Here is a 23,975-nt window from a genome sequence, read left to right on the forward strand (position 1 = left end):
AAGCATCGATGGGTTAAAATGTTAAATATTCATTTTTAAATACAAGTTAAAATAAAAATCTGTTTTCATTCATGCATTATTCAGACACGGTGTATTTAAATCACCTCCATCACTTTACATTTAGGAACAAAATGGAATCATTTCAAGTAACTAATATCTTCCAGTAGGTTCTGCAGGCTTCAGTTCTAACTGATGCAGCAGAGATGTTTTCATTCTGACAAATCAAAATTAAACAGAAACGCAGTAACAATTCTAATAGTCAGATTAAAGGGTTATGATTATTATCATTATTTATTTTTTTGTAATTACTACTCTGCATGGTTTCTTTATAAACTCTCACCTAAGCACAAAATAGTGTCCTGATCCGACACCATGAAGTGATTACTGCCACGCCTACTGATCCACCACATACACATTCTCTCACACAACTATTACAGAGCGCAGTGCTCTTTGAAACTATATAGAAACTGTTGCTGTGTTTAAACAGTCCTCACTTATTTGTGTTTGTACTTCCTAACTGCAAATACGTTCATAAACAAAACGAATTAGAATATCGTGTAAAAGTTAATTTCTTTCCGTAATTTAATTCAAAAAGTTAAACTTTCATATCTTTTTTGTTTTAATCTCGAAGACTACGGCTTAAAACTGAAGGAAATCAAAACTCCAGTATCTCAAAATGTGTTAGAATGACTTGGAGTAAAGAATTTATAACACAGACATGTCGACCTGAGAAGAGCTCTAATCAGCTGATTAACTCAAAACACCTGCAGAGGTTTCCTGAGCCTTTAATCTCTCAGTCTGGGTCTGCTGCTCCTCCTCTGTTTCCACCTTATTATATATATTTTTTTTAGATGCACCTGTGTAAATATATGATAGCAACATCACAATTCTTTTGTTTATGTACATGTTTTTATTTCACACTTGCTTTGGCAGTATGAACATCTCCCATGCCAGTAAAGCGCCACTTAACTGAACTGAATCAAAACTAATCTGGAAGCAGAACTCGGTGATTGTGGAACATCAGCAGCTGCAGAGAGCTTGTGATTGATTTCACATATCTAACAGTGTTTGGACTTGTTGGCAGCAGCTACAGAAAAACAGACGAACATGACAGAGCAGGTAAAACGTTGAAATTAAAGAGTCATCAGGACGACACTGAAAAGTGTCACTTTTTCAAAGTCAGATTTAATGTTTCTGCTACAAAGATCCTGTTTCTCTGCTGGAGCCAATCAGCTGCCTTCTCTAACGTGATGTCACTGACTGGCAACCTCTGATTGATGGATTGATGTCTCCTCAGGTTTCCACAGCAGGATGAAGATTCTACCCTGAACGTCGCCTCAGTATGACATCATCAGGGCCTGTCTCCTCCTCCCTCCCCCTTCACCATCATCATCGTGATGTCTGGTTCTGGATTGGAGGAACGCCTCGTCAGTCCTCACTGTGGCCCCGCCTCCTGCTGTCTCTCTGGTTCTGGTTTGGTGGACAGGTGGCCCGGGTGGGCGCCTCCCACCAGCACTTCCACCCCCACTCCATAAAGATACCTGGTGACATCACTCTGGGGGGGCTGTTCCCCGTCCATTCCCGGGGCCCCCACGGTCTGCCCTGTGGAGAGCTGAAGAAGGAGAAGGGGATCCACCGTATGGAGGCCATGTTGTACGCTCTGGACCAGATCAACAGCGACCCCGAGCTGCTGCCCAACATCACGCTGGGGGCCCGCATCCTCGACACCTGCTCCAGAGACACCTACGCCCTGGAGCAGTCCCTCACCTTCGTCCAGGCGCTGATCCAGAAAGACACGTCTGACATCCGCTGCTCCAACGGGGAGCCGCCAATCATCCGCAAGCCAGAGAGGGTGGTGGGAGTGATCGGAGCGTCGGCCAGCTCGGTGTCCATCATGGTGGCCAACATCCTGAGACTGTTTGAGGTAAATAATGTACAGGAAACATACAGGCGATACGCCCATTAATATACGGGAAACATTCAGGCGATACGCCCGTTAATATACGGGAAACATACAGGCGATACGCCCGTTAATGTACGGGAAACATTCAGGCGATACGCCCGTTAATATACGGGAAACATTCAGGCGATACGCCCGTTAATATACGGGAAACATACAGGCGATACGCCCGTTAATATACGGGAAACATTCAGGCGATACGCCCGTTAATATACGGGAAACATTCAGGCGATACGCCCGTTAATATACGGGAAACATTCATGCGATACGCCCGTTAATATACGGGAAACATTCAGGCGATACGCCCGTTAATATACGGGAGACATTCATGTGATACGCCCGTTAATATACGGGAAACATTCAGGCGATATGCCCGTCAATATACGGGAAACATATACGGGAAACATTCAGGCGATACGCCCGTTAATATACGGGAAACATTCAGGCGATACGCCCGTTAATATACGGGAAACATACAGGCGATACGCCCGTTAATATACGGGAAACATTCAGGCGATACGCCCGTTAATATACGGGAAACATTCAGGCGATACGCCCGTTAATATACGGGAAACATTCAGGCGATATGCCCGTCAATATACGGGAAACATTCAGGCGATACGCCCGTTAATATACGGGAAACATTCAGGCGATACGCCCGTCAATATACGGGAAACATATACGGGAAAAATTCAGGCGATACGCCCGTCAATATACGGGAAACATATACGGGAAACATTCAGGCGATACGCCCGTTAATATACGGGAAACATTCAGGCGATACGCCCGTTAATATACGGGAAACATTCAGGCGATACGCCCGTCAATATACGGGAAACATATACGGGAAACATTCAGGCGATACGCCCGTTAATATACGGGAAACATTCAGGCGATACGCCCGTTAATATACGGGAAACATACAGGCGATACGCTCGTTAATATACGGGAAACATACAGGCGATACGCCCGTTAATATACGGGAAACATACAGGCGATACGCCCGTTAATATACTGGAAACATTCAGGCGATACGCTCGTTAATATACGGGAAACATACAGGCGATACGCCCGTTAATATACGGGAAACATACAGGCGATACGCCCGTTAATATACTGGAAACATTCAGGCGATACGCTCGTTAATATACTGGAAACATTCAGGCGATACGCTCGTTAATATACGGGAAACATACAGGCGATACGCCCGTTAATATACGGGAAACATACAGGCGATACGCCCGTTAATATACGGGAAACATTCAGGCGATACGCCCGTTAATATACGGGAAACATTCAGGCGATACGCCCGTTAATATACGGGAAACATACAGGCGATACGCCCGTTAATATACGGGAAACATTCAGGCGATACGCCCGTTAATATACGAGAAACATTCAGGCGATACGCCCGTTAATATACGGGAAACATTCAGGCGATACGCCCGTTAATATACTGGAAACATTCAGGCGATACGCCCGTTAATATACGGGAAACATACAGGCGATACGCCCGTTAATATACGGGAAACATACAGGCGATATGCCCGTTAATATACGGGAAACATACAGGCGATACGCCCGTTAATATACGGGAAACATTCAACATTCAAGCGATACGCCCGTTAATATACGGGAGACATTCATGCGATACGCCTGTTAATATCAACAAGGAACCGCCGGGTCTGAAAAGTGAACCCTAAAACCTGCATTCTCTCTGACAGCCAGCAGGGGGCGACTCCACGATACGAGTAATGACCTGTTAATCAGCTTGTAGCCCGGCCCCAAGGCCTCCCCTGCTTCCTGGTCTCTGTTCCTCTAAATGGGACCATAATTTACTAAATGAACATCATGCTGTGTTGAAGAAGACTTGAAACTAGCGACTGAGACCAGAAACTCATCAGGAAAGTGTTTACTGAGGGAATAAATCAGCTGACAAGTAGAAACATTTTCTCACAGACTTCTATACAATCACACTTCTTTCTGCAGCCGCTGGAGTCGCCCCCTGCTGGCTGTACACAGTTACAGTTGTTGGTTTGGTTCATGTGGTTAGAAGTGTTTTTTTGTGTCCGCTCAGACTCTCACAACCAGATGATACAGGTGATGATGATATTTACATCATGCGGACTCAGTTATCAGGTGTGTTGTTGTGTATGTGAAGAACAGATTTAGTGTTTTATATCATCTATGTTTATTTTCCATCTTTGAGGTTCAGATGCCAAATTTTTACAGCGTTTTATGAACAGGAACTTGGTCAATGACGTGTATTGATCGGTCTATTGATCTGTGGTGATATAAATATGACCGATTATCCTCTTCAAACATTTTGGACGCAGTAAAGAGCTTTTAACAGCATGAAGTCCCACAAAAGAGCTGCTGCTGCTTTTAAAGCAAAGCTGGGATTTCTTCCAGTTTTCCGCTGTGACCAGATGACTGGAGGAAACTGGAACAAACTGCTCAAACAGAATAATGTGTTGTCTTTTTTTAATTGTTTCAGTTGGGACAGGTAAACACAGAGACAGACGTTCAGATAGACAGGCAGAGAGTGGATGAAGTAGTCTGGTTGGTGGATTAATGTTTTAAACAGTTTGTGTCTGGATGACTGACTGTCTCTAATGAAAGCTTTTAATGACTCTGTGTGTGTGTGCAGAAGATTATTATAACTGAGCTTTGTTAGCATCAAACGGAAACAGCAGAAACACTGGGCCAAACAGATGCACCATGGGAATATTTCACCATTAATTCCTGTGGCAATTTCAGCTGAAAGTAGTGACACTGAGCTCAGGAAGAGTCCTGCGACACTGTGATCAGATCTCAGGATGCTACTTAGGAGAAGCTTGTCAACATACATGTTCTTGTTACTTATAGTCTGTGCTGCAGCTGCCCTGTTGGCATACATACGGGATATACTGCCTCATCATAACATTGCATTAACCTTGACCTCATACTTTGTTGCGCTGAGGATTGTGGGTCACAAAGCCAGAAAAGCATGCTGGCTTGCAGACTGCACAATGCGACCAGATGCAGTTGGACATCCTGGTATTTTTGGCATTCTGCTTTTGATATTGACATGCTAATCCTTTTTCTAAATACTGTTGTGTATGAGTATTGGAACGCACGCCAGGTGTTCCTCAGGTGAAGTGATGCAGAAGACTCGTTATGTGTGTTGCATTTGAGCTAATTGATCCTTCTCTAAGCCACGCCCTCCTGTCGTGAGACTGTTGCTAAGTCCGACAAATTGTCGGACCTGCCAGACTTTTATCTGCTGCACTCCCCTGAGAAATATTGTCTAATTTCTGGAAAGAATGATCTCTGAAAGAAGCAGAAAGTTTTGCAGTTGCATTGTGCATTTAAAGGTTGATTTCAGGCTGTCAAACTGACTCAAACGTGAAAAAATAAAGACAGAAGCTAAAGCCTACCGATCACAGAGTAAAAATGAACCATCTTATTACCTGACGACTGAGACAAAAGACAACGATATTAACGATCAACAGTGTTCCTGTACAGCTGGTCGGCCTCTGTTCATTATTAAAGTCACTAAAAAGCAGAACAGCAGGACTTTATTACGTTACACTCAGTAGGAAGTTAGCCAGCGTTAGCTAACTAACATTACATTAGGAACAATCCACAGCCGCCATTTATCTGGATTTATTTCAGGTTTTGGAAAGAGAATAAATCGTCCTTCTCCTTTCAGCCTCTCTGGGTAGCTGCTGTAACTATTACAAGATGCTGCAGGAACAGCGTTTGACCAGAACTCAGAAACATACAGCAAAAAAAAGCTGGAAAACGAGTCTTTCTGCATCAGAGTCAACAGAGTGCAGCCATGAAAGTGTCAGACCTCAGTTAGAGCGAGGCCTATACTGCGCTGTGATTGGCCAGCTGCGTATTTGGGGCGTGGCTTAGTGAAGGGTCAATTAAGTGACTGCTGTACTCATCTAACACAATGGCAGTGGTCCCTGGAGGGCCCCACACCTGAAGGTGGCGATGGTTCAGTGGATAAGACACATGCCTTTGTTGTGGGAGACCTGAGCCTCTGACATGTATAGCAATTCATCAAGCATCAGGGAAATGTCTAATTACAATAATGACTTATTTTCCCTTTGCAGAAGAGCTCGTCTGTAGTTTTTATTTTGCCATAGAGCTTAATAAGATTTCAGCTTGTGTGGATATTTTCTTTAAGCAGTTCAGTATTTCACTATTAAAGGTTCTGCAGAAAGGAGCCAACCTGAAAACAGCTGATATTCATGTTTGTTTCGCTCCACTGAAGCGTTTCTCTGATGATGATGATGATGATGAACTGTCATAACGAGGTCTGCTTTTAGGAGCTCGTTAATGTGGCGTCCTTCATTAATCTACACACACACACAGAGTTGCGTATGTTAATGTGATTATTATTCTGTTTATTGCAGCTCTGACACACATTCAGCCCGGGCTGTTACACAACACTAATCCTGTGTGTGTGTGTGTGCTCTGTTTAACTTCCCCAGCGTTTCCAGTTTGACCAGTGGTGAGCTCTGAATGAACAGGGTTTAACAGGAAAGCTCTCCTGGTTCAGATGAACTCTAGTGTGCTCGCCCCGTTAGTTGGGTTCGTTGAGGCCGGCTTGCACTAAATACTTGACAGAGACCACCTGAACAGAGGTGGTTCCCATCCGGATCAATTCCATCTGAAAAGCTCATATTTCTTAAAAACAAAAGCAGGATATTTAAAGGAAGTGATGTACTTTCATTGATCATCCTGCTGTTGACATTGTTTTCACCGTTAATAGCAAGTCTCCATTTACTACACCACAAACTCATAATATTACTAATAAAATATTGATTATTGGTCCATGTTTCAGATCCCTCAGGTGAGCTATGCGTCCACGGCTCCGGAGCTCAGCGACAACAACCGCTACGACTTCTTCTCTCGGGTGGTTCCCCCCGACTCGTACCAGGCTCAGGCCATGTTGGACATCGTCAAAGCTATGGGCTGGAACTACGTCTCCACGCTCGCCTCTGAGGGAAACTACGGGGAGAGCGGAGTCGAGGCCTTCATGCAGATCTCCAGAGAGGCTGGTGTGTTCCGCTTCATCCTGTTTTATTCTGTTGATTTTCTTCTCTCTTTTAACAACAGTTCCTCTTCAATGATCACACTCCAACTATACAGGTCATCTGGTTCTCTGTGAGAATATTTAGGAATATCCATCTGATGCGTCCGTGTCAGCAGGTTGTTTTTGGACATAGTTGGTGAATGTTTCATTTTAACCTTCAAATGATGGTCTGCACTCGATGCTGCACCTAATAAACTCTTCTCTGTATTCTCCTTTGTGGATGTAGTTCTGCAGGTCTAATGAAACCTCTGTTAAACTGTTCACTCAGTTTATCTGAGAAACTATTCTGACACACAGCTGGACTATAAATAAATAGAAGAAACAGCCGCAGCTGAAAAGTTGCACCAGTTATATAACTTTAATAAGAATAGTCCTCAATCAAACCAAGAGTTTTAAGAGTTTATCCACCAAAGAACAACATCCAGCTAGTTGCACCGGGGCGAAGTCGTTAGCTGTCTGGATGTAAGCCAGGTTCTTGTGTGTCCACACAATGAACGGATGTTCAGCCTCCTCCAGTCAGTGCCTCCACTCCTCCAGGGCGAGTGTGGTCCCTGGTGAAGCAGCGAGGAACTTCTGGGGCTGCTTAATAGAGGTGGGTTTGGGCCACTTTTCCACCGCCTGGATCTTTTCAGGGTCCTCCAGAAAGGAAACAAAACTGACATGAAACACTCGTGAGACAGTGGTTAGGCTGAAGACCATGGCTAGATACTCAAAATGGCAGAGGGGCTTGTTAAAAGCTGTTTTCCATTAATTTCCCTCCAGCATTCTTCTGATGTATTTTTTAAAATAAAGAGGAAACCTGCGGCCAGATGATTCCAGTGGCCAGGGGATCATGGGCAATGTGGAGGAAATGAGAAAGCGAGCCGTTTACTGGAAACTCCCCCTAAATCATGATTAGCAAAGGAAACACTTAATAATAAAGTATTTCTGATTAAGGTCAGGGAGTTTAATGGCAAGCAGCGGCCTCTGCTAGGGAGGGGCAGATTGCTGGCATGAAGAATAACAAACGACAACCAGCTTCCCAGAGGACACATCTCAGTGAGGATTGTAAGGTATAAAAGCAACATCACGTAAGATTAGGTGCGATTTGGCGCCCCTATCTTTGCAGACTGTAATTCACCGCTGTCGTAACTAAAGACTTGTACACGTGCATTTGATATGATTTCATAAGTTATGATCAAAAGCTAGTAAATCGCCAACTTTGCTAACAGCCAAACAACAAGAGACACACCCAGATTACTAACTATACAACAGGAAGAAGGCCAGCTCGCCATCTGTCCTGCAGACTTTTATTTCACGAAGGTCTCGCCAACGTCCTGCAGCCTCTCGCTCGGTCTCTCTCATTTTCTCTTCTTAGCTTCCTCCATCAGCGTCCTCTTCGTTCTCTTCTCCTCTGCCATTAGCTAATATTATGTCCATAGATGCTACTGAGCCCGGTTATGTTGCCCGCTCGCCCGGCTTTGGCTCGACACCGGCGCCGCTCTCCACCAGCAGCAGTGTAATGTTGCTTGGGTTGCGAGCTAGCCAACAAAGCTAGAAAGCAACCAAAGCAGGAAGACTTGCAGTAACGTTAGCTATGTCCGAGTGTGTTAGCTAGTAAGTTTGCTAACATCAACTCAAGAGGCTAATTGGCTAAATATCTGTCTGATCCAAGCGGGACGTGAAGCCAATGCGGCTGCAGAAAGAAGTGTGATTGTATAGAAGTCTGTGAGAAAATGTTTCTACTTGTCAGCTGATTTATTCCCTCAGTAAACACTTTCCTGATGAGTTTATGGTCTCAGTCGCTAGTTTCAAGTCTTCTTCAACACAGCATGATGTTCATTTAGTAAATTATGGTCCCATTTAGAGGAACAGAGACCAGGAAGCAGGGGAGGCTTTAGGGCGGGGCTACAAGCTGATTGGCGACCTGTCAATCGTCTCGTCAACATGGCGGCGCCCTATCGGCCAAACTCGAGGCTTCAAAACGGCGGTCCACAAACCAACCGGCGACATCACCATGACTACGCCCACTTCTTATATACAGTCCGATACCTGGAGTGGCTATACCAGAGACTCACCATTCACTCTATTACAAGTCAGTGTTCCATAAAAATTATTTTGAAGCTCTTATTTTGTTATCACAACATTATATTGCTTTAACCAGGGGTGTCCTAAAACTTTAGAGCATGTGGGGAGGAATATTTCTGCGTCAAATCGACGCCGTAGCCTCTGTGTAGCCGCCTACCCCACGCCGTCGCCTGACATGCACCTCCTCAAAAATGTAGCTACACGTCGAGTTAACGTGGACCGTAAATTCTGTGATTGGTCGGCTGGGTAGCCTCGCAACGCCTCCGAGCCGACAGGAAGTGCCTGCGCTTTGAAGTAACTTTTACTAGTGGCCAAAACGGCGGCTATAACACGGTGGATCGATATATTTGACCGTCACAACCCGAGTGAAATGACTCGTTTCGCTGTCAGAATGTGATCCATTCGCTCGATAACATTTGAAAAGGCTACACCAGCCGCACGTTTACAATTTTACCCCCGTTCATGTTAGCGGAGCGCTAAACTGGAAGTTAGACTGCTCGGCCGGCAAAAGTCAACAGCGCTGTAGCGCTACTGCCGGCTGGCGTTTGGGGGTGTAATTGCAGTTTGACGGACACACGGAACGCACAAGTATAAATGCACGGCTATCCTACGCAGGAGTATAAATCAAGCTTTAAGGTTGAACTAAATATACTCAAGGTTGTTACCAGACAGAATAAGAAGCAGAGGCTTGGTGTGGAGAGTGGCACAGGTTTAGGAAAAGGTCATGTGTGGCTTAAGTAAGTTAGTTACACAAGTTAAGTTACACAGGAAGCAAACACCCTTCCCTCTCGGGTTAAAGTACAGTGTTTCTTGACCTGAACACCTCCCTGCGTAAACTTTGTCGCTCTTTATACTGCGTCACCTGACACTGACCTGATGCTTGTAACACTGAAAATAAAGGTGACCCAGTGCTTTAAAATCTGATGCCACGGGGTCTTGACCAAGCGACCATATGTGAAGACTTGGGAGTGAGAACAGGTTGAACACATGTTAGGATCTCAGACTCAGAAGCACGTTTTGTTGAGATTTAAAAGAAAAGTCTGGTTCTGAACCTGACCACTGAAATGCAGCACGAATTTTAACCTGCTCTCCGTCTCCATCCACTGCTGCTGTGTGAACACAAGCTCACTAGATGATGGAGATTAACAGCTGATTCTCCAGTCGCTGCCCAACTTAGTTTAGTGTTTTAGTGTGAGGAAGTTCACAGTCTCATCGGATGGAGATGTGATATGAGCGTGACTGTTTCAAAGTAAACCTGTCTGTCTGTCTCTCTTGGTATCTATGTCTCCCTGTCAGGTGGGGTGTGTATTGCTCAGTCGGTGAAGATTCCTCGCGAACCGACGGCCGGAGAGTTTGACAAGATCATCAAACGTCTGATGGAGACGAGTAACGCCAGAGGAGTGATCATCTTCGCCAATGAGGACGACATCAAGTAAAAGCACAAACAACACCTGGGGCGTGTAGTACGAAGCAGGATGGGAGGTTAGCGAGGCAACTTTAGGGTTTAAGTCCAGCGACGTTTACTTCTGACCCGGGTACATCACCAGGGTGCGGTTATGTTGGAGATAAGTCGTAGATCCTGGAGACTGTTTTATACTTTTATGTTTGCTGTGGGTGATGCAGAGATGCTTTTCTATACAATATAATTCTCCAGAGACTGATAGCGGTCCTGAAAGTGAGCTGAACGACCACTTATTCAGTGCGGCTTTTAATGCGAAAACACCGACACACAGCCGCTGAAAGAATAAAGGTAGAGACGCACCGGATCTATTGACTGGTGTCAAGTCGACAGAGCCTATTCATTTTCTATGGAGAGCAGGAGATCCCGGCCATGCGGCGCATGATGGATTCATAACCCGCTAGCCAGTGCACTCATTAGTACGCCGCGTCAAGATGCGTGGTCACCGGAGGCGGATCTGTTTCATGCTAAAATAGTCAAACAGGCTATAAGAATACATCTAACACATTTGTTTAATGGAACACCCACTTATAGAGAGATCTCTAATGATTTAACAGAATGGTAAATGTCTAAGATGCTTTTTGTAAAATATGCCGCTCTGCTGCCAGTGGATTTGTCCGTGTTTGCATTTGGTCACACGCTCATTGCTGGATTGGGAAACCCCGGGTTGATTTAGGGAGTTGATAACCAGCTTTGTGTGACCACTAAGCCTGATCACAGTTAGTTAGGATTAAGTATAATATAAGATTAAGATATCCTGGGTATGTTGAACTTGCTTCATGGTACAGGTCCCAGTTCATATAAACCACAACAAACTGACCACAGATTATCTCCTCAGCTTCCCCCACGCTCTGATTCAGTCCGAATCAGGTTTTATTACCCAGACATCTCCGCAGTTTTGTTTTTTTGCTTTTATGGTCACGTGACTCCAGTGTGACTCCTCCCCTCTTTGTCTGGTAGACGTGTGCTTGAGGCGGCGAGGCGCGCTAACCTGACGGGTCACTTCCTGTTTGTGGGGTCGGACAGCTGGGGAGCAAAGAGTTCACCAATCACAGAGCTGGAGGACGTAGCAGAGGGCGCCGTCACCATCCTGCCCAAACGGGCTTCAATATACGGTAAAAATAAAAACGCTAAAATATCTTGGACTGACAGACTGAACCTGACTAAGTGTGTTTATCTGTGTGTTGTACAGGCTTCGATCAGTACTTCATGTCTCGTTCTTTGGAGAACAACCGTCGGAACATCTGGTTCAATGAGTTCTGGGAGGACGACTTCAGGTGTAAACTGACCCGGCCTGGAATCAAACTGGACCCTGACAAGAAGAAATGTACAGGTGCGCCCACACCTTAAGCGGCGGGATCTGTGTATTAGTGACCGCTGTGAGGCACATGTCAATCAAGACAAACCATCCCCGATGTCATGTGACCTTGTGCGTGTCCCTGCAGGTGAGGAGAGGATCGGTCGAGACTCGATCTACGAGCAGGAGGGGAAGGTTCAGTTTGTGATCGATGCAGTTTACGCCGTCGCTTACGCTCTACACAGCATGCACCAGGATCTGTGTCCTGGCAGCGCCGGAGTCTGCAGCAACATGGACCCTGTGGAGGGACGCTTGCTGCTCAACTACATCAGAGCCGTCAACTTCAATGGTAAGGAAACACTAAAAAACAGACGTGGAGTTTGCTGGCAAGCATCTGGTGGCCAGAGTTAGGGCCAGAGGTGGAGTGGTACCAACTAGATATAGTTGGGCTCAGAAGGAGCCTGGAGGATCACACTGCTCAGCCTTCCTGTGAACGCTCCTGTCAGGCTGCTGAAAGGAGACTCTGGCCGATTGTTGAACCCTTAGATTCAGGAGGACTGATGTGGATTCTGTCCGGGTCCTCGATCAGTGGCCTTTCTGTTCACTCTTGAAGGGATACTGGAGGGATCATGGGAGTTTGTTCATTCAGTCTACATGTGTTTTGTGTCTTCTTGGGGCAGATCTGTCTATATTCTCTAAAGTCATGTTGTCTGTGAAGATTCTGTCATCCAGGTCAGAGTTATCCAAAGAAGGTTAAAGTCAAGGGCAACTGGACTTGGAGATACTAGAAGACGTTCCTGGCTGTTGTAACAACATTCATTATGGTCGTTAGGACTACCCGAGGCCAAGACTGAACTACCATCGTTGACATCTTCAGCTGAGGCCAATAGGTTCGTTTGTTGAGTTTACAGCAACCAGGAACACTAACGAACCAGCGGTATCGACGATCCTGGCAAACGACCCCACTGAGGTTAAATAGCTGAGTTTCCCTGCCAGTCAGTCAGAACTGAAGAAGTCCTTTGGCTGAGGGACGAAACGTCTTCCAGTATCTTCAACCAAGTCCAGTTGCCCTTGACCTCAACCTTCGTTGGATATCAAGTCATGTTCTTAGTTGGTGTTGGACTCCAGCACGTTGTTCGTGAATGTGACCTCCAGCAAGTATTACGGTTTACAGCTGAGTTCAAAGCAGCAGGATGACAGTCAGCTTTTCCCAGTCTAATGTCAAGGTCCTCTCATGGAAAACAGTGGATTGTACCCCAAGGATGGTTAAAATGGATAAGACGTGTTGCTTTGGTGTAGGAGATCCGGGTTTGACTCCCCACTGCAGCACATTCCTGAACAAGACACTTAATCACTAGTTGCTCCAGAGGCGGCAGTTGTAAGTCGCTTTGGATAAAAGCCTCAGCTAAATGAATAAATGTAAAGTCATGTAATTGAAGTGACAAATTAACAACTCCCTGGGAACACTGAGTGTGAGAGCTAACAGGAGCTACTCACCATAGCTCTCAGCAGAGCCGGTGTTCATATGATTTATGCTTCCTTATCGAATAATGCTACCTTAATTCAAATTGCTAATGTCTAACCCTAACCATTAGACATGCCAAGTAGCACATCTCGATAGCGGTAGCATATATCAACAGAACACCGGCTCTGAGCTCCGGTACACTGCGGTCAGCTGATGTTTTGTTCTATGGTGCTGGACCCGACTCTCTGTTTCTCTTTTTTATAGTCATATATCGGTTGTATTAAATACCAAAGCAGATATATCTGCAAGAAGCTTATATCAGCTGATAATATCTGGAAAACAATAAATCGGTGGGGCTCTAGTCGTTAATCCACCTGGCTGTCAGTCCTACGAGTCCCATGACTCCAGGTGTCCATCAATACTCTTTCTTCTCTGTTCAACATGTGGACACCTGTCTTCAGCAGAGAGTCACCTGTCCTTCAGATGGAGGTGGACTAATGGGTGTCGACCTGAGGAGTCACTGATCTGATGACTGCGCGTCTTCAGACATGATGTTCAGACGGTTTAAACTCCCGACAGACAGGAAATGTTCAAGACGATGGTTTCAAAGAGATTTTCAGAGCAGCACAACAAACTGCAGCAGCTTCATCCTGTTAGACATCAAATCCATATTTTATAAAGACGAGAAGCTACAGCAGCTGGAAGACTGGGAGGATTTAATCTGTAACAGCCAGGGCTGCACGCCATGAAACCCGACTGTCTGCCTGACTGTCTGTCTGACCACCCGTCTCTCTCTCTACACGAATCCTCTCTGTCATCTGAATATTTAATCAGTTCAGTTAAAGTGTGTTCTTCTTCAGGATGTCGGTGTATTTTTGGAGTTTGGCCTTTAATGAACTCCATGTTGGGTTCAAAGAGATCAGACAGAAACCTGACATCAGTACTGAGGCTGACACCTGCAGCCTGACACCTTGTGGTCAGGTGACGCGTTGTGGTCAGGTGACGCCTGAGGAGGCAGCTCGTTGGTTTGAGTGTCTCAGTCAGATCATCTAAAAGCTTCTTATTCTGCTAACTTCATGAATCAGTTGTCGATGTTCTGCTCTGAGCAGAATCTTTTTCAGAAGCATTTTCTTCTTTATTCCGAGACACTGAGAGATAATAACTTAAAAATAAGTTAATGCACTTTACATGTTTCCTCCGAGGACTCGCTGTTTTACTGTGTGTGTGTGTGTGTTAATAATTTAACTGAGCAGCTGCTGAAAACGCTCTGCAGGAAGAAGGTAATGTGTTTCCATCCACCTGCTTTTATTAGGATTTTAAATTTCTGCACAAAGAAAACAAATAAAAACAGAAAAACCAAACAGTTTTTCTGACATATAGAATATGTCTCACTGATGAACAGAAGGTGGGATAAACTTATAGTCTAAACTGAATCATTTGAACTTCAGATTGTCCTCAGCTGTGTTTCATGTTGATAAAATGTTAAATAACTTGTCTCCTGCTTGAGAGAACATTATGAAACACTTTGTTCTTGTTCAGTCTCTGTGTTTGGATCTCCTGTGTCTGTGTGTGAACCGATGTTTCAGCTGCTGTGATGTAAAGTGTCCGACTGGTCGGATGATGTTTCAGGCAGTTTGAACTGTGACCTGTTAAGTAACGCCTGGTGCACACTAAAGCATTTTCAAATCTTAACCTACGTTAAAAACTTGGGACACCACAGACACAATGTCAGATTTACGCACACACACCAGACGGGGATGCGTTCCTCAAAAACTACGGTAGCAACTTCCTTGGTTGGAACTACACAGTTGCGACGCAACTATTTCCCAAAACCCTCGTTCGAACTACGGAGGTAACTAAGTTGGCAACTTACACGGTACGAACCTTCGTTAGGCAACGCAGGTGTTCCCCCGAAACCATAGTTCGCGTCCACTATCGTTAAGTTGCACAGTTCGAACTACAGCTCCGGACCTGTGGTTAGAAGCTCAGTTGATGTTGACTACGTCACAGATAGCAGAAAACGCAGTGTGAGGAGGTGGATGTAATGTGAGTAACCAGAGAATGTCAGATAATCCTGCTCGACAAACATATTTCAGGTGAAGTGGTTTTTAAATGTAGTTGTAAACGTTATTTTACATGTAGTTTTAAAAGTTCTTTTAAAGGTATTTGTTGGGACATAGAGAGGGTTGCATTAAGTCAGTACTTAGTAACTTAGTGTAGACCATCTACAAACAACAGGTGTTTTCTCACAGATTTACCCATCTGTTCACAATAACTTAATTTAATATTAATCACCCAGGACAAAGGTTAAAAGACAAAACGGACAATGAAAAGACAAGACTTTTAATATTACCTTCATTTTTGCATTTCTGGGCATCTGAAGAAGATGGCTGTTCTGTAGTCTTCTTTACAAACATAAATATAAGAAGGGACAGCGTAAAATCCATGAAAGTACTGTAATGAATAAATCCCTGAGAGCTTTTGTTGCCATTATAACAAAGAACTCATGGGATTCAAACCCATGTCTGTCTCCGTAGGTAACATTCTTAAGCTAAGCCACTTATCACCCTGAGCTATTCTCAAGACCTTGAAGTTGTTTGTGGCCAAGGGATTCATAACAGTGTTAAAGTGTGGAAATGAAGATACTTGCAGATTAAACCTATTTTACTGAATCTTTTGTAATCGCTAATAGTTCTTAATTTTTCTTCTAAAATGTTGCTATTTCTATAAAAACAGTCTTATAGCCTATATTTAGGCTAAACAAAATGATTAGGTTATATATTATTTATATTGTTGATTTTCTTGTTATTGCCATATTATGCAACTATAATATGAAATGCCTAAATAATAGACATATTTAGGCAGAATATGAAAGTCAGACGAAAAAAAAGTGACCAATGTGTCCCTGAGCAAGACACTTAACCCCTACTTGCTCCAGAGACATGCGACCTCTGACATATAGCAATTGTAAGTCGCTTTGGATAAAGGTGTCAGCTAAATGAATAAATGTAAATCGGACAAGAGTTCAGACAGACGTGCTTTAAAGGCAGTGAGGGGGATGAGGGTCTCTAGCTTGAGGGTTTTTTGTAACTCATTCCAGTTGTTGGCAGCGGAGAACTGGAAGGAGTGGCCGCCAAAATTGGTGTGGGCTTTTGGGGTGACCAGAGAGATGTACCTGCTGCGGGTGGGTAATGATATAGACACCAGTGAGCGTAGGTATAGGGGGGCTTTGCCTAGCACTTGTAAATAAGTTGGTACCAGTGAGTTAGGCGTCGAGTGTGTAATGACGGCCAGCCAAATAATGCGTAGAGGTCGCAGTGTTGGGTATTAAATGGGGCCCCAGTAACAAAATGGATGGCACTGTGGTAGATCACATCCAGTTTTTTCAGAAGAGAGTTTGAGGCAAATCTGTAGATGACATCACTGAAATCTAGCATGGGTAGAACAGTCATTCTTACCAAGGCAAGTTTGGCAGCATGAGTGAAGGAGGCCCTGTTGCGCAATAGGAAACTGATTCTGGAATTAATTTTAGATTGAAGGTGGTTTATGTGGGGTTGGAAAGAGAGGGAACTGTCTGTATTTGTAAGTGTCCACATATTCTATTTCTGACCCATCTAGCATTGTGATGCTAGTCAGACGAGCCGGTGTGGGAAATGATCGCTTGAAAAGCATGCACTTAGTTTTACCAGAGTTTAGTAATAGATGGAGATTTCAGAAGGAGTACTGAATGGAATTAAAGCTCTCCTGGAGGTTTGATAGCACAGTGTCCAATGAATACTGGATGTATACAGGATGGTGTCGTTCGCATAGAGGTGGTTCTGAGATCTGAGAGTCACCAACAGCAAGCACCACATCACTGATATACAGAGAGAATAGAGTCGGCCCAAGAATCGAACCCTGCGGCACCCCCATACAGACAGCCATAGGTCCAGACAGCAGTCCATCCGATTTAACACACTGGACCCTATCAGAGAAGTAGTTATTGAACCAGGCGAGGCAGTCATCTGAGAAACCAAGGCTATTGAGTTTACTGATCAGAATGTGATGGTTGACAGAGCAGATACACAACACGCTGGGGACGCTTCCCGCTCAGCTCTGGGCCGACTACATGTTGAATTGGTGATCATTAGCATCTGTTTGGTATAATTAATTAATCAAACAGCTGACGATATACGTACAAATTCCCTGATTTTGTGCAAGTGCACCTGGAAGAACTGATGCTATTTTAAAAGCAAAGGGTGGTCACACCAAATATTACATGAGAGGCTAGAGAACAACTTCTTCTTTGAATCCTTATGTCAAACCCACTATACTACTAACACTGTCTGTTTTTACTTTTTACTGTTTTAACATACAAGGAACAATTGACTCTTCTACCCCAATACCATGTGAAAGGCATTTTGCTGAGTTTGAAAACTAGCTGTCAGAAGTGGGATTCGAACCCACGCCTCCAGAGGAGACTGCAACCTGAACGCAGTGCCTCTGACATATATAGCAATTGTAAGTCACTTTGCATAAAAGCGCCAGCTAAAAGAATAAATGTAAGACATAGAGCAACAGGCATTAAATGCTGACATCCAGCTAAAAATATAAGGGTAAACAAAAGCAAGTCTTTACAAATGGATCTTGAGCAGCTTTTTAAAAGGTGTCCACAGATCTTAAGTACAGTAGGAGAGAGTTCAAAAGTTTAAGAGGTACAACCTCAAAAGTCTCCATCGTACCTTCATCAGAGGACCTCAGATTCCTGCTGGGACTATATGGCCCTAGTAGCTCTTTAATGTAGGCAGCTGCCTGACCATGCAAGGCTAAATGTGATCTCAAGAATGTTGGACTGGATCAGGATTTGATGGGAAGCATTTTGGATCACTTTGAAGCAGCTCAGGGAAGTCTTTCTATGGCAGGTGAAAAGGGAATTATAGCAATCAAGACAGGAGCATATATACACAATCATCTCCCTCTCAGCTAAGGTTGGCAATGTTCCCCAGCTGGTAGAAACAGGAGCTAACCAAACTATTCACACGCTGGTCAAGACTCAAAGCCTGGCCCATGGAAAGACCTAGCTTACAGAGGGTAGGTTTAACAGAAGAGGATAAAGAGCCAAGACTTTTCACCCTTTCAGGACGCCATCTATAGGGCAGAAATAAGAACTTCTATTTTTAACATCATGCTGTGTTGAAGAAGACTTGAAACTAGCGACTAGAAGAGACGCAAGACAGCGTGCTGAACTCACATGTTGTCTTAAGTGCTGCCCTAGAAGGCTGTTGTTACTAATGTAAATGGCGCTGCCTTCACTTGAAAGTAATGCCTTCTGAGGCAGCTGTCTGTTACGGTATCGAGGCAGCGAGGCAGCTGCCTTCCGGTTCGAACACAGCCCGTGTGTGACCTGTCTGTCTCTGTTTGTTTCCTACAGGAAGTGCAGGTACGAGTGTTATGTTCAATGAAAACGGAGACGCTCCCGGCCGCTACGATATCTTCCAGTTCCAGATGACCAATCACAGCAATCCTGGTTACCATGTCATCGGCCAGTGGACCAATAACCTGAGACTCAACGTAAGAAGCTGATTGGATCAAATAGAAAGGTGAAACATAAAACAACATGTGCTGGTTTTTAGATTTCTCTTACTCTCTGTCTCTTTACCTGTCCCTCAGTTGGAGGAGATGCAGTGGTCTGGCGGAGATAAATCCGTCCCAGACTCCATCTGTAGTTTTCCCTGTAAACCAGGAGAGAGGAAGAAGATGGTCAAAGGAGTTCCCTGCTGCTGGCACTGTGAGGTAAAACCCTCCTCCATTTTTCTTTTCTTATCTTTATTCAAGAGCGTGGTCTTTCAGTTTGAGAGCATGACGTTCATTTCACGTTCAGATTTTTAATGCTGTCCCTGAAACCTTTCCCTTGCACACAAACAGACCCTTCCTGCTCTTAGATTTGCTTTTCTTCTACTCAAACTGTGTGCTTCCTGCTTGGACTCAGATATGTTGTTGCTTGCACAGGTTTCTTCTTTTTGGATTGTTTGTGTAATAACGCTGTCAGAATCTCTCAACCAATAGAATGCCAGGTGAAGTGTTGAACAATGAAATGATCCCTGCTCGTTGTCGGTGCATCGCTTTACTTCTCATAGTGTGCCATGCTGGGTCCATCCACTCCTGCTCTCCACAGCTTTATTATATACTTCCTTTGCTTTCCTTACAGAGTTTGAAACACCGGGACATTTATTACATACACCAGTGCCGGTACTTTTTACTACAATAGCTAAACACAGTATAACAGTAGCCGTATAGCACACCGGACTCACATCAAGGTGGTGAAGGAGAAGACAACTCCACCTTCATGACTTTGGAATGAAGGCAACTCGGCAGTCCGCTAGCTTGTTGTTGTCGCTACAGAACGCCGCTCTGTTTTCACAGAAACGTGCATGCAGACTAAAATTCAAGCATGGTGTGTGGGGAGGTGCAGTGACTTAAACCAGCGGTGAGTAAGAAATAATATAAATAATACATGTCATTTGTTAAGCTATGAGTAGAGGAAAAGTGTGATTACTGCTAGGCTAATGTATGCAGTGTAAAATACCATAGGCTTAAGCTAATAATGGTGACACACCTTAAAAGTTACCTTATTATTAATACAGATTTTATACTTTTGTGAAAGTTTGTTTAACTGTGTTTTATGTGTGCTAGTGGAGTCAATTTAAAGTTCACTTTACCAGTTACAGTTATTAATATGTTGTTCTTTTTCCTTCATACAGAAATGAAAGAGCAGATAGCTCCTTTCTTGTGGTCATCACTTGCATCTTTGTCAGAGGAGGACAAAATGAAGAATATTATATATAATAAAAAAACAAAGCAAAGAAATAAATAACAGTCATTAAGAAATAAAGAACAGTTTAATGTAAACAGAATGAAAACATTTTATATTCCACCCCATGTGCCTGGTTGTTTATGTGTGAATACATATCTCGTTGTTGCTGTGTAATTATAGCATATGGGATAACCTTTAGAATATTACTGTGTAACTACAGCGTACCAAGTGGAGAACATTCAAGAACTGTCTGCATACATTATTCATCCTGAGTAATTAAAAGAATGAAAAGAAATACTAGGTTCTGCTCTACCTCATTTAACATTCAACATTAGCTATGTTTGATCCAACGTCATATATGTGTGATAATATTACTGTTTCACAAGAGAAAGGCAAGTTTGTTTTCTACTCCAGCCTTCCCCTTGGTAGCTGCTGTAGTGCGGGATGAACAAAGAATAGACCCTTTTCTTATTCCGAGACATGCATAATAAATCTATGGAGGGTGGCCCAAGGCACACCTGTGAATAAAAGGTTGTCACAACTGCCACGACCATGATAAAAGTATATTATTTGTATGTTATTAAGTTCTGGGAGTAAATCACAACTGAGAAAAACACAATCATTACTTAACAGGTGCCTGCAGGATTTCGTTGTGTATTGTCAACTGTTCAGCTCTGTGTACCAGCACTGAACCCCAAAAATTCCCAGTATTTTCAATTTCAGTCATACTTAAAAACAAAACTGCAAACTGAAATGAGAGCATGTAAGTTGCACACATAGTAGAATCTGTGGGTTCTGTGCTGTTGACCCAAAATGGCCGCAGCGCTTGTCAAAAAATGCTCTTGCGTTTTGTTTCTTTGTTTCTGTAGTCTTTGGCCAAAGTCACAGACTTCCTTTTTTCCTTCCTTTTTTTTATTTTAATAGTGCTTTTACTTCTTTCAAAAAGAATTCACAGTGTCAAGTCTTTAACATTATGGGAATACTGGTATTTTAGCGTTTGGGGATGGGGGAAGTACCAAGAGCAAAAGTAAGCAGCCAACACATCAAGAAAACAAAAGTAAATAAAATGAGCTAATACATTTTAGAAACACATATATGTCTGTGAAGATTTTCAGTCATGTATCCAACGAAGGTTAAAGTCAAGGGCAACTGGACTTGGTTGAAGATACTAGAAGACGTTTTGTCCCTTATCCAAGAGACTTCTTCAGTTCTTACTGACTGGTGGGGAAACTAAGCTTCTCGGCTGGTCCTAACGGCCATAATGACTCTCGTTACAACAGCCAGGAGCACTAACGAACCAGCGGTATCGAACGACCCCACTGAGGTTAATTAGCTGCCCTTGACTTTAATCTTCTTTGGAAAAAAATATATGCTTCTCTTAATGATGTGTCAGAAAGGTTTCACATATTGTAAAAATGCTAAACACATCCCCACGTACAGGTATCATGTATAATTACATTTAAATCGGTTGCATTACACATATTTGCACTGTTACTGATAAATCCTTAAATTACAGCATTACTGGATTATTGAGATACACATTTAGATACTCATTCCATTATATCCTCGTTGTATATGTGTGTTATTAAACTGGAAGTATCATCATACCAGTATTATCATGGCTGTATTCTTATATAATAATGTATAGAAATATGTCTTTATTAATTCAATTCAAATTAAATAATAGCACCGTTAAATAAAAAAACTCAGGGCAGGCAGTGACTTTCGCCTGCAGCACCCTGATGGGAGGCTTGTGTGCTCTACAGCTAGGGGAGAGCCGGGACGATTGAATCACTTTTTATGTGAATGTAATTTTAAGAGATAATGTCACAGACAGAAATTTTTGTTTCTGTGATCAACAAATCACATGTGTGTTCTATCAATACCCGGAGCTGTTTTGGACAAATGTGTAAGGACTTAAGTGTAATTTAAATTGGAATTGAAGCTGCGCATCGTTTCAAGATGGGACAGAAGAATGTTCTTTATCTTAAATATATAAAATTTAAATTTTTAGAACATCCTTAAATGTAGATAATCCTTAAATTCCTGCTTTGAATTCAGTTCATTTACAGTTAAATATATTTTATTATAAATTGCCCTTAAGTGTGAGTTGAGGATTGAAAACAGCTTATTCTGTATAAGTGGGACATGTCCACCCAATTTTTCGCAGTTCTGGTAAGTACATGCTGATGAAATTCTGTATCAGACTTGTATGGGCTTGGCGAAACTCGCTGTGTCACTTTCATCCCACGTTTCATTCGTCATGGCTCTTCCCTACTATTATACAGTATGAAGCTGCTAGAGTAAAAGGGTATGGGCACTGGTTTATGTAATAAATGTCCTTTTATTCCAAATGCTGTAAAGAAAACCAAGGAACTACATAACAAAGATGTGGATGAATCTGAGTAACCGAGGGATTAAAGCGAATGTGCCCCCAACGAGGCAGGGATCATTTTGTTAGCCAACACTACACTTGGCATTTACCTGGGGTGATGGATTGCTCAGTGGACAAGACACATGCCTTTGGTTTGATTCCCAATGTTACACATCCACTGTGTCCCTGAGAAGGCACTTAACCACTAGTTGCCCCAGAAGCGTGCAAGGCTTCTGGCGTAAATAGCAATTGAAAGACTCTTTTGATAAAAGCGTCAGCTAAATGCAAATGTAAAGGGCATTCTATTGGTTGAGGGATATTGACAGGTTTTTTGCACAAAATATCCAAGAGCAGAGCAGAAATCTGAGAGCAGATGTTTCACGTGTGCTGAAGCTGCCTGATTGCGAGTACACAGTTTGAGCAGAGCAAATTTAAGCACAAGCACTCTTTTTGAGTTTGAGGGCAGGGTTTTGAGGGACAGAATTACAAAATATAAACATGAAATCAATAAGTCATGCTCTCAAATTGAAAGATCATGCTCTTAAATGAAGACAGGAAAACGATGCCATGTTAGTTTAAAAGGATTAGATGTGTCACAGGATCCAGTTTTCTGGTCTTTGTTAGACAGCTGACAGTAGGGCGATGATGGGAAACCAGTGGACAAAGGTCCGTGGCTAGAACCACGGACATTGAGGTCCAAACCCTGTACAAACAAGGAACTAAGCAATGTACTGCTGTGGACAATGTCAGCAGCAAAACGTATTTTAGCCTCCTGTAAGGAGGCCCACCAAAATTCAATATGAATTCAAGTGTATATGTTTACAATATTTTCTGCACTTTTCCTCGTCAGACAGCCATTTCCTTTGGAATTACATCTTCTCAACCATAAGGCAAGAGAAGGCCAGGCCAGTTTATTTGAAATTACATTTCAGCAACAAGGCAATTCAAAGTGCTTTACATAAAACACAATAGATACATTTAGATACAATTTTTAAAAAGAGTTAAATATAAAAAAATTACAGGTTGATTTACCCGGTAAACCTATTTGGTCTCCCATCATTCTAATAGGTTGCGAATAATCAGGCTTTTCATCTTCCATTGTTGTTGATTTCCCATCTGTCACAACAGTCAAACCTCGTACGATATTTATTTACTATCTTGGTAAAAGCTGCCAAAACAGCGGAGAAAACTTAATTCTACGCATAAGCGCAACTTGGCCGTGCAGTATCATACACCACCAGAGATCAACTGCCAGTAATACACTGAATATGGATATATACCTCAAATAGTCCCACTTCAAGAAAACCTAAACTTTAACTTCAGATACACTTTCAAATCAGATAAACTTTAAAATTAAAGGTACTAAACGCTAAAATGTTCAAACTAGATATTTAAATGAAAACTATGAATAATACAAACGTTCATCTGGAAGTTTAACAGGAAGCAGTTCAAAGTTATACATGAAGGT

At 43.1% G+C, this 23,975-nt stretch overlaps 1 protein-coding gene across 4 annotated transcripts in view; it reads left to right on the plus strand.

The window, feature by feature from the left end:
* The window catches only part of grm6a (glutamate receptor, metabotropic 6a), an 85,263-nt gene that overhangs the window by 1,542 nt on the left and 59,746 nt on the right, over positions 1-23,975 (plus strand). The window contains exons 1-11 of one of the 4 annotated variants that reach the window (XR_005444834.1): positions 823-1,119; positions 1,298-1,924; positions 6,801-7,017; positions 10,416-10,551; positions 11,539-11,693; positions 11,771-11,911; positions 12,024-12,224; positions 18,751-18,890; positions 18,990-19,112; positions 19,528-19,806; positions 20,081-20,433. Coding sequence is in view for 3 of the 4 variants with exons in the window: in XM_038722642.1 (XP_038578570.1) it covers positions 1,343-1,924; positions 6,801-7,017; positions 10,416-10,551; positions 11,539-11,693; positions 11,771-11,911; positions 12,024-12,224; positions 18,751-18,890; positions 18,990-19,112; positions 19,743-19,799 (1,752 nt within the window). In the remaining variant the exon portion in view is untranslated. Of the gene's footprint in view, positions 1-821; positions 1,120-1,297; positions 1,925-6,800; positions 7,018-10,415; positions 10,552-11,538; positions 11,694-11,770; positions 11,912-12,023; positions 12,225-18,750; positions 18,891-18,989; positions 19,113-19,527; positions 19,807-20,080; positions 20,434-23,975 lie in introns of those variants that run through there. The other 3 variants (XM_038722642.1, XM_038722639.1, XM_038722641.1) reach the window with 3 other exon arrangements.

Source organism: Micropterus salmoides, unplaced genomic scaffold, assembly GCF_014851395.1.
Source record: "Micropterus salmoides isolate LMB-PRFRI ecotype aquatic unplaced genomic scaffold, ASM1485139v1 Ms_hic_scaffold_16, whole genome shotgun sequence".
NCBI lineage: Eukaryota > Metazoa > Chordata > Actinopteri > Centrarchiformes > Centrarchidae > Micropterus > Micropterus salmoides.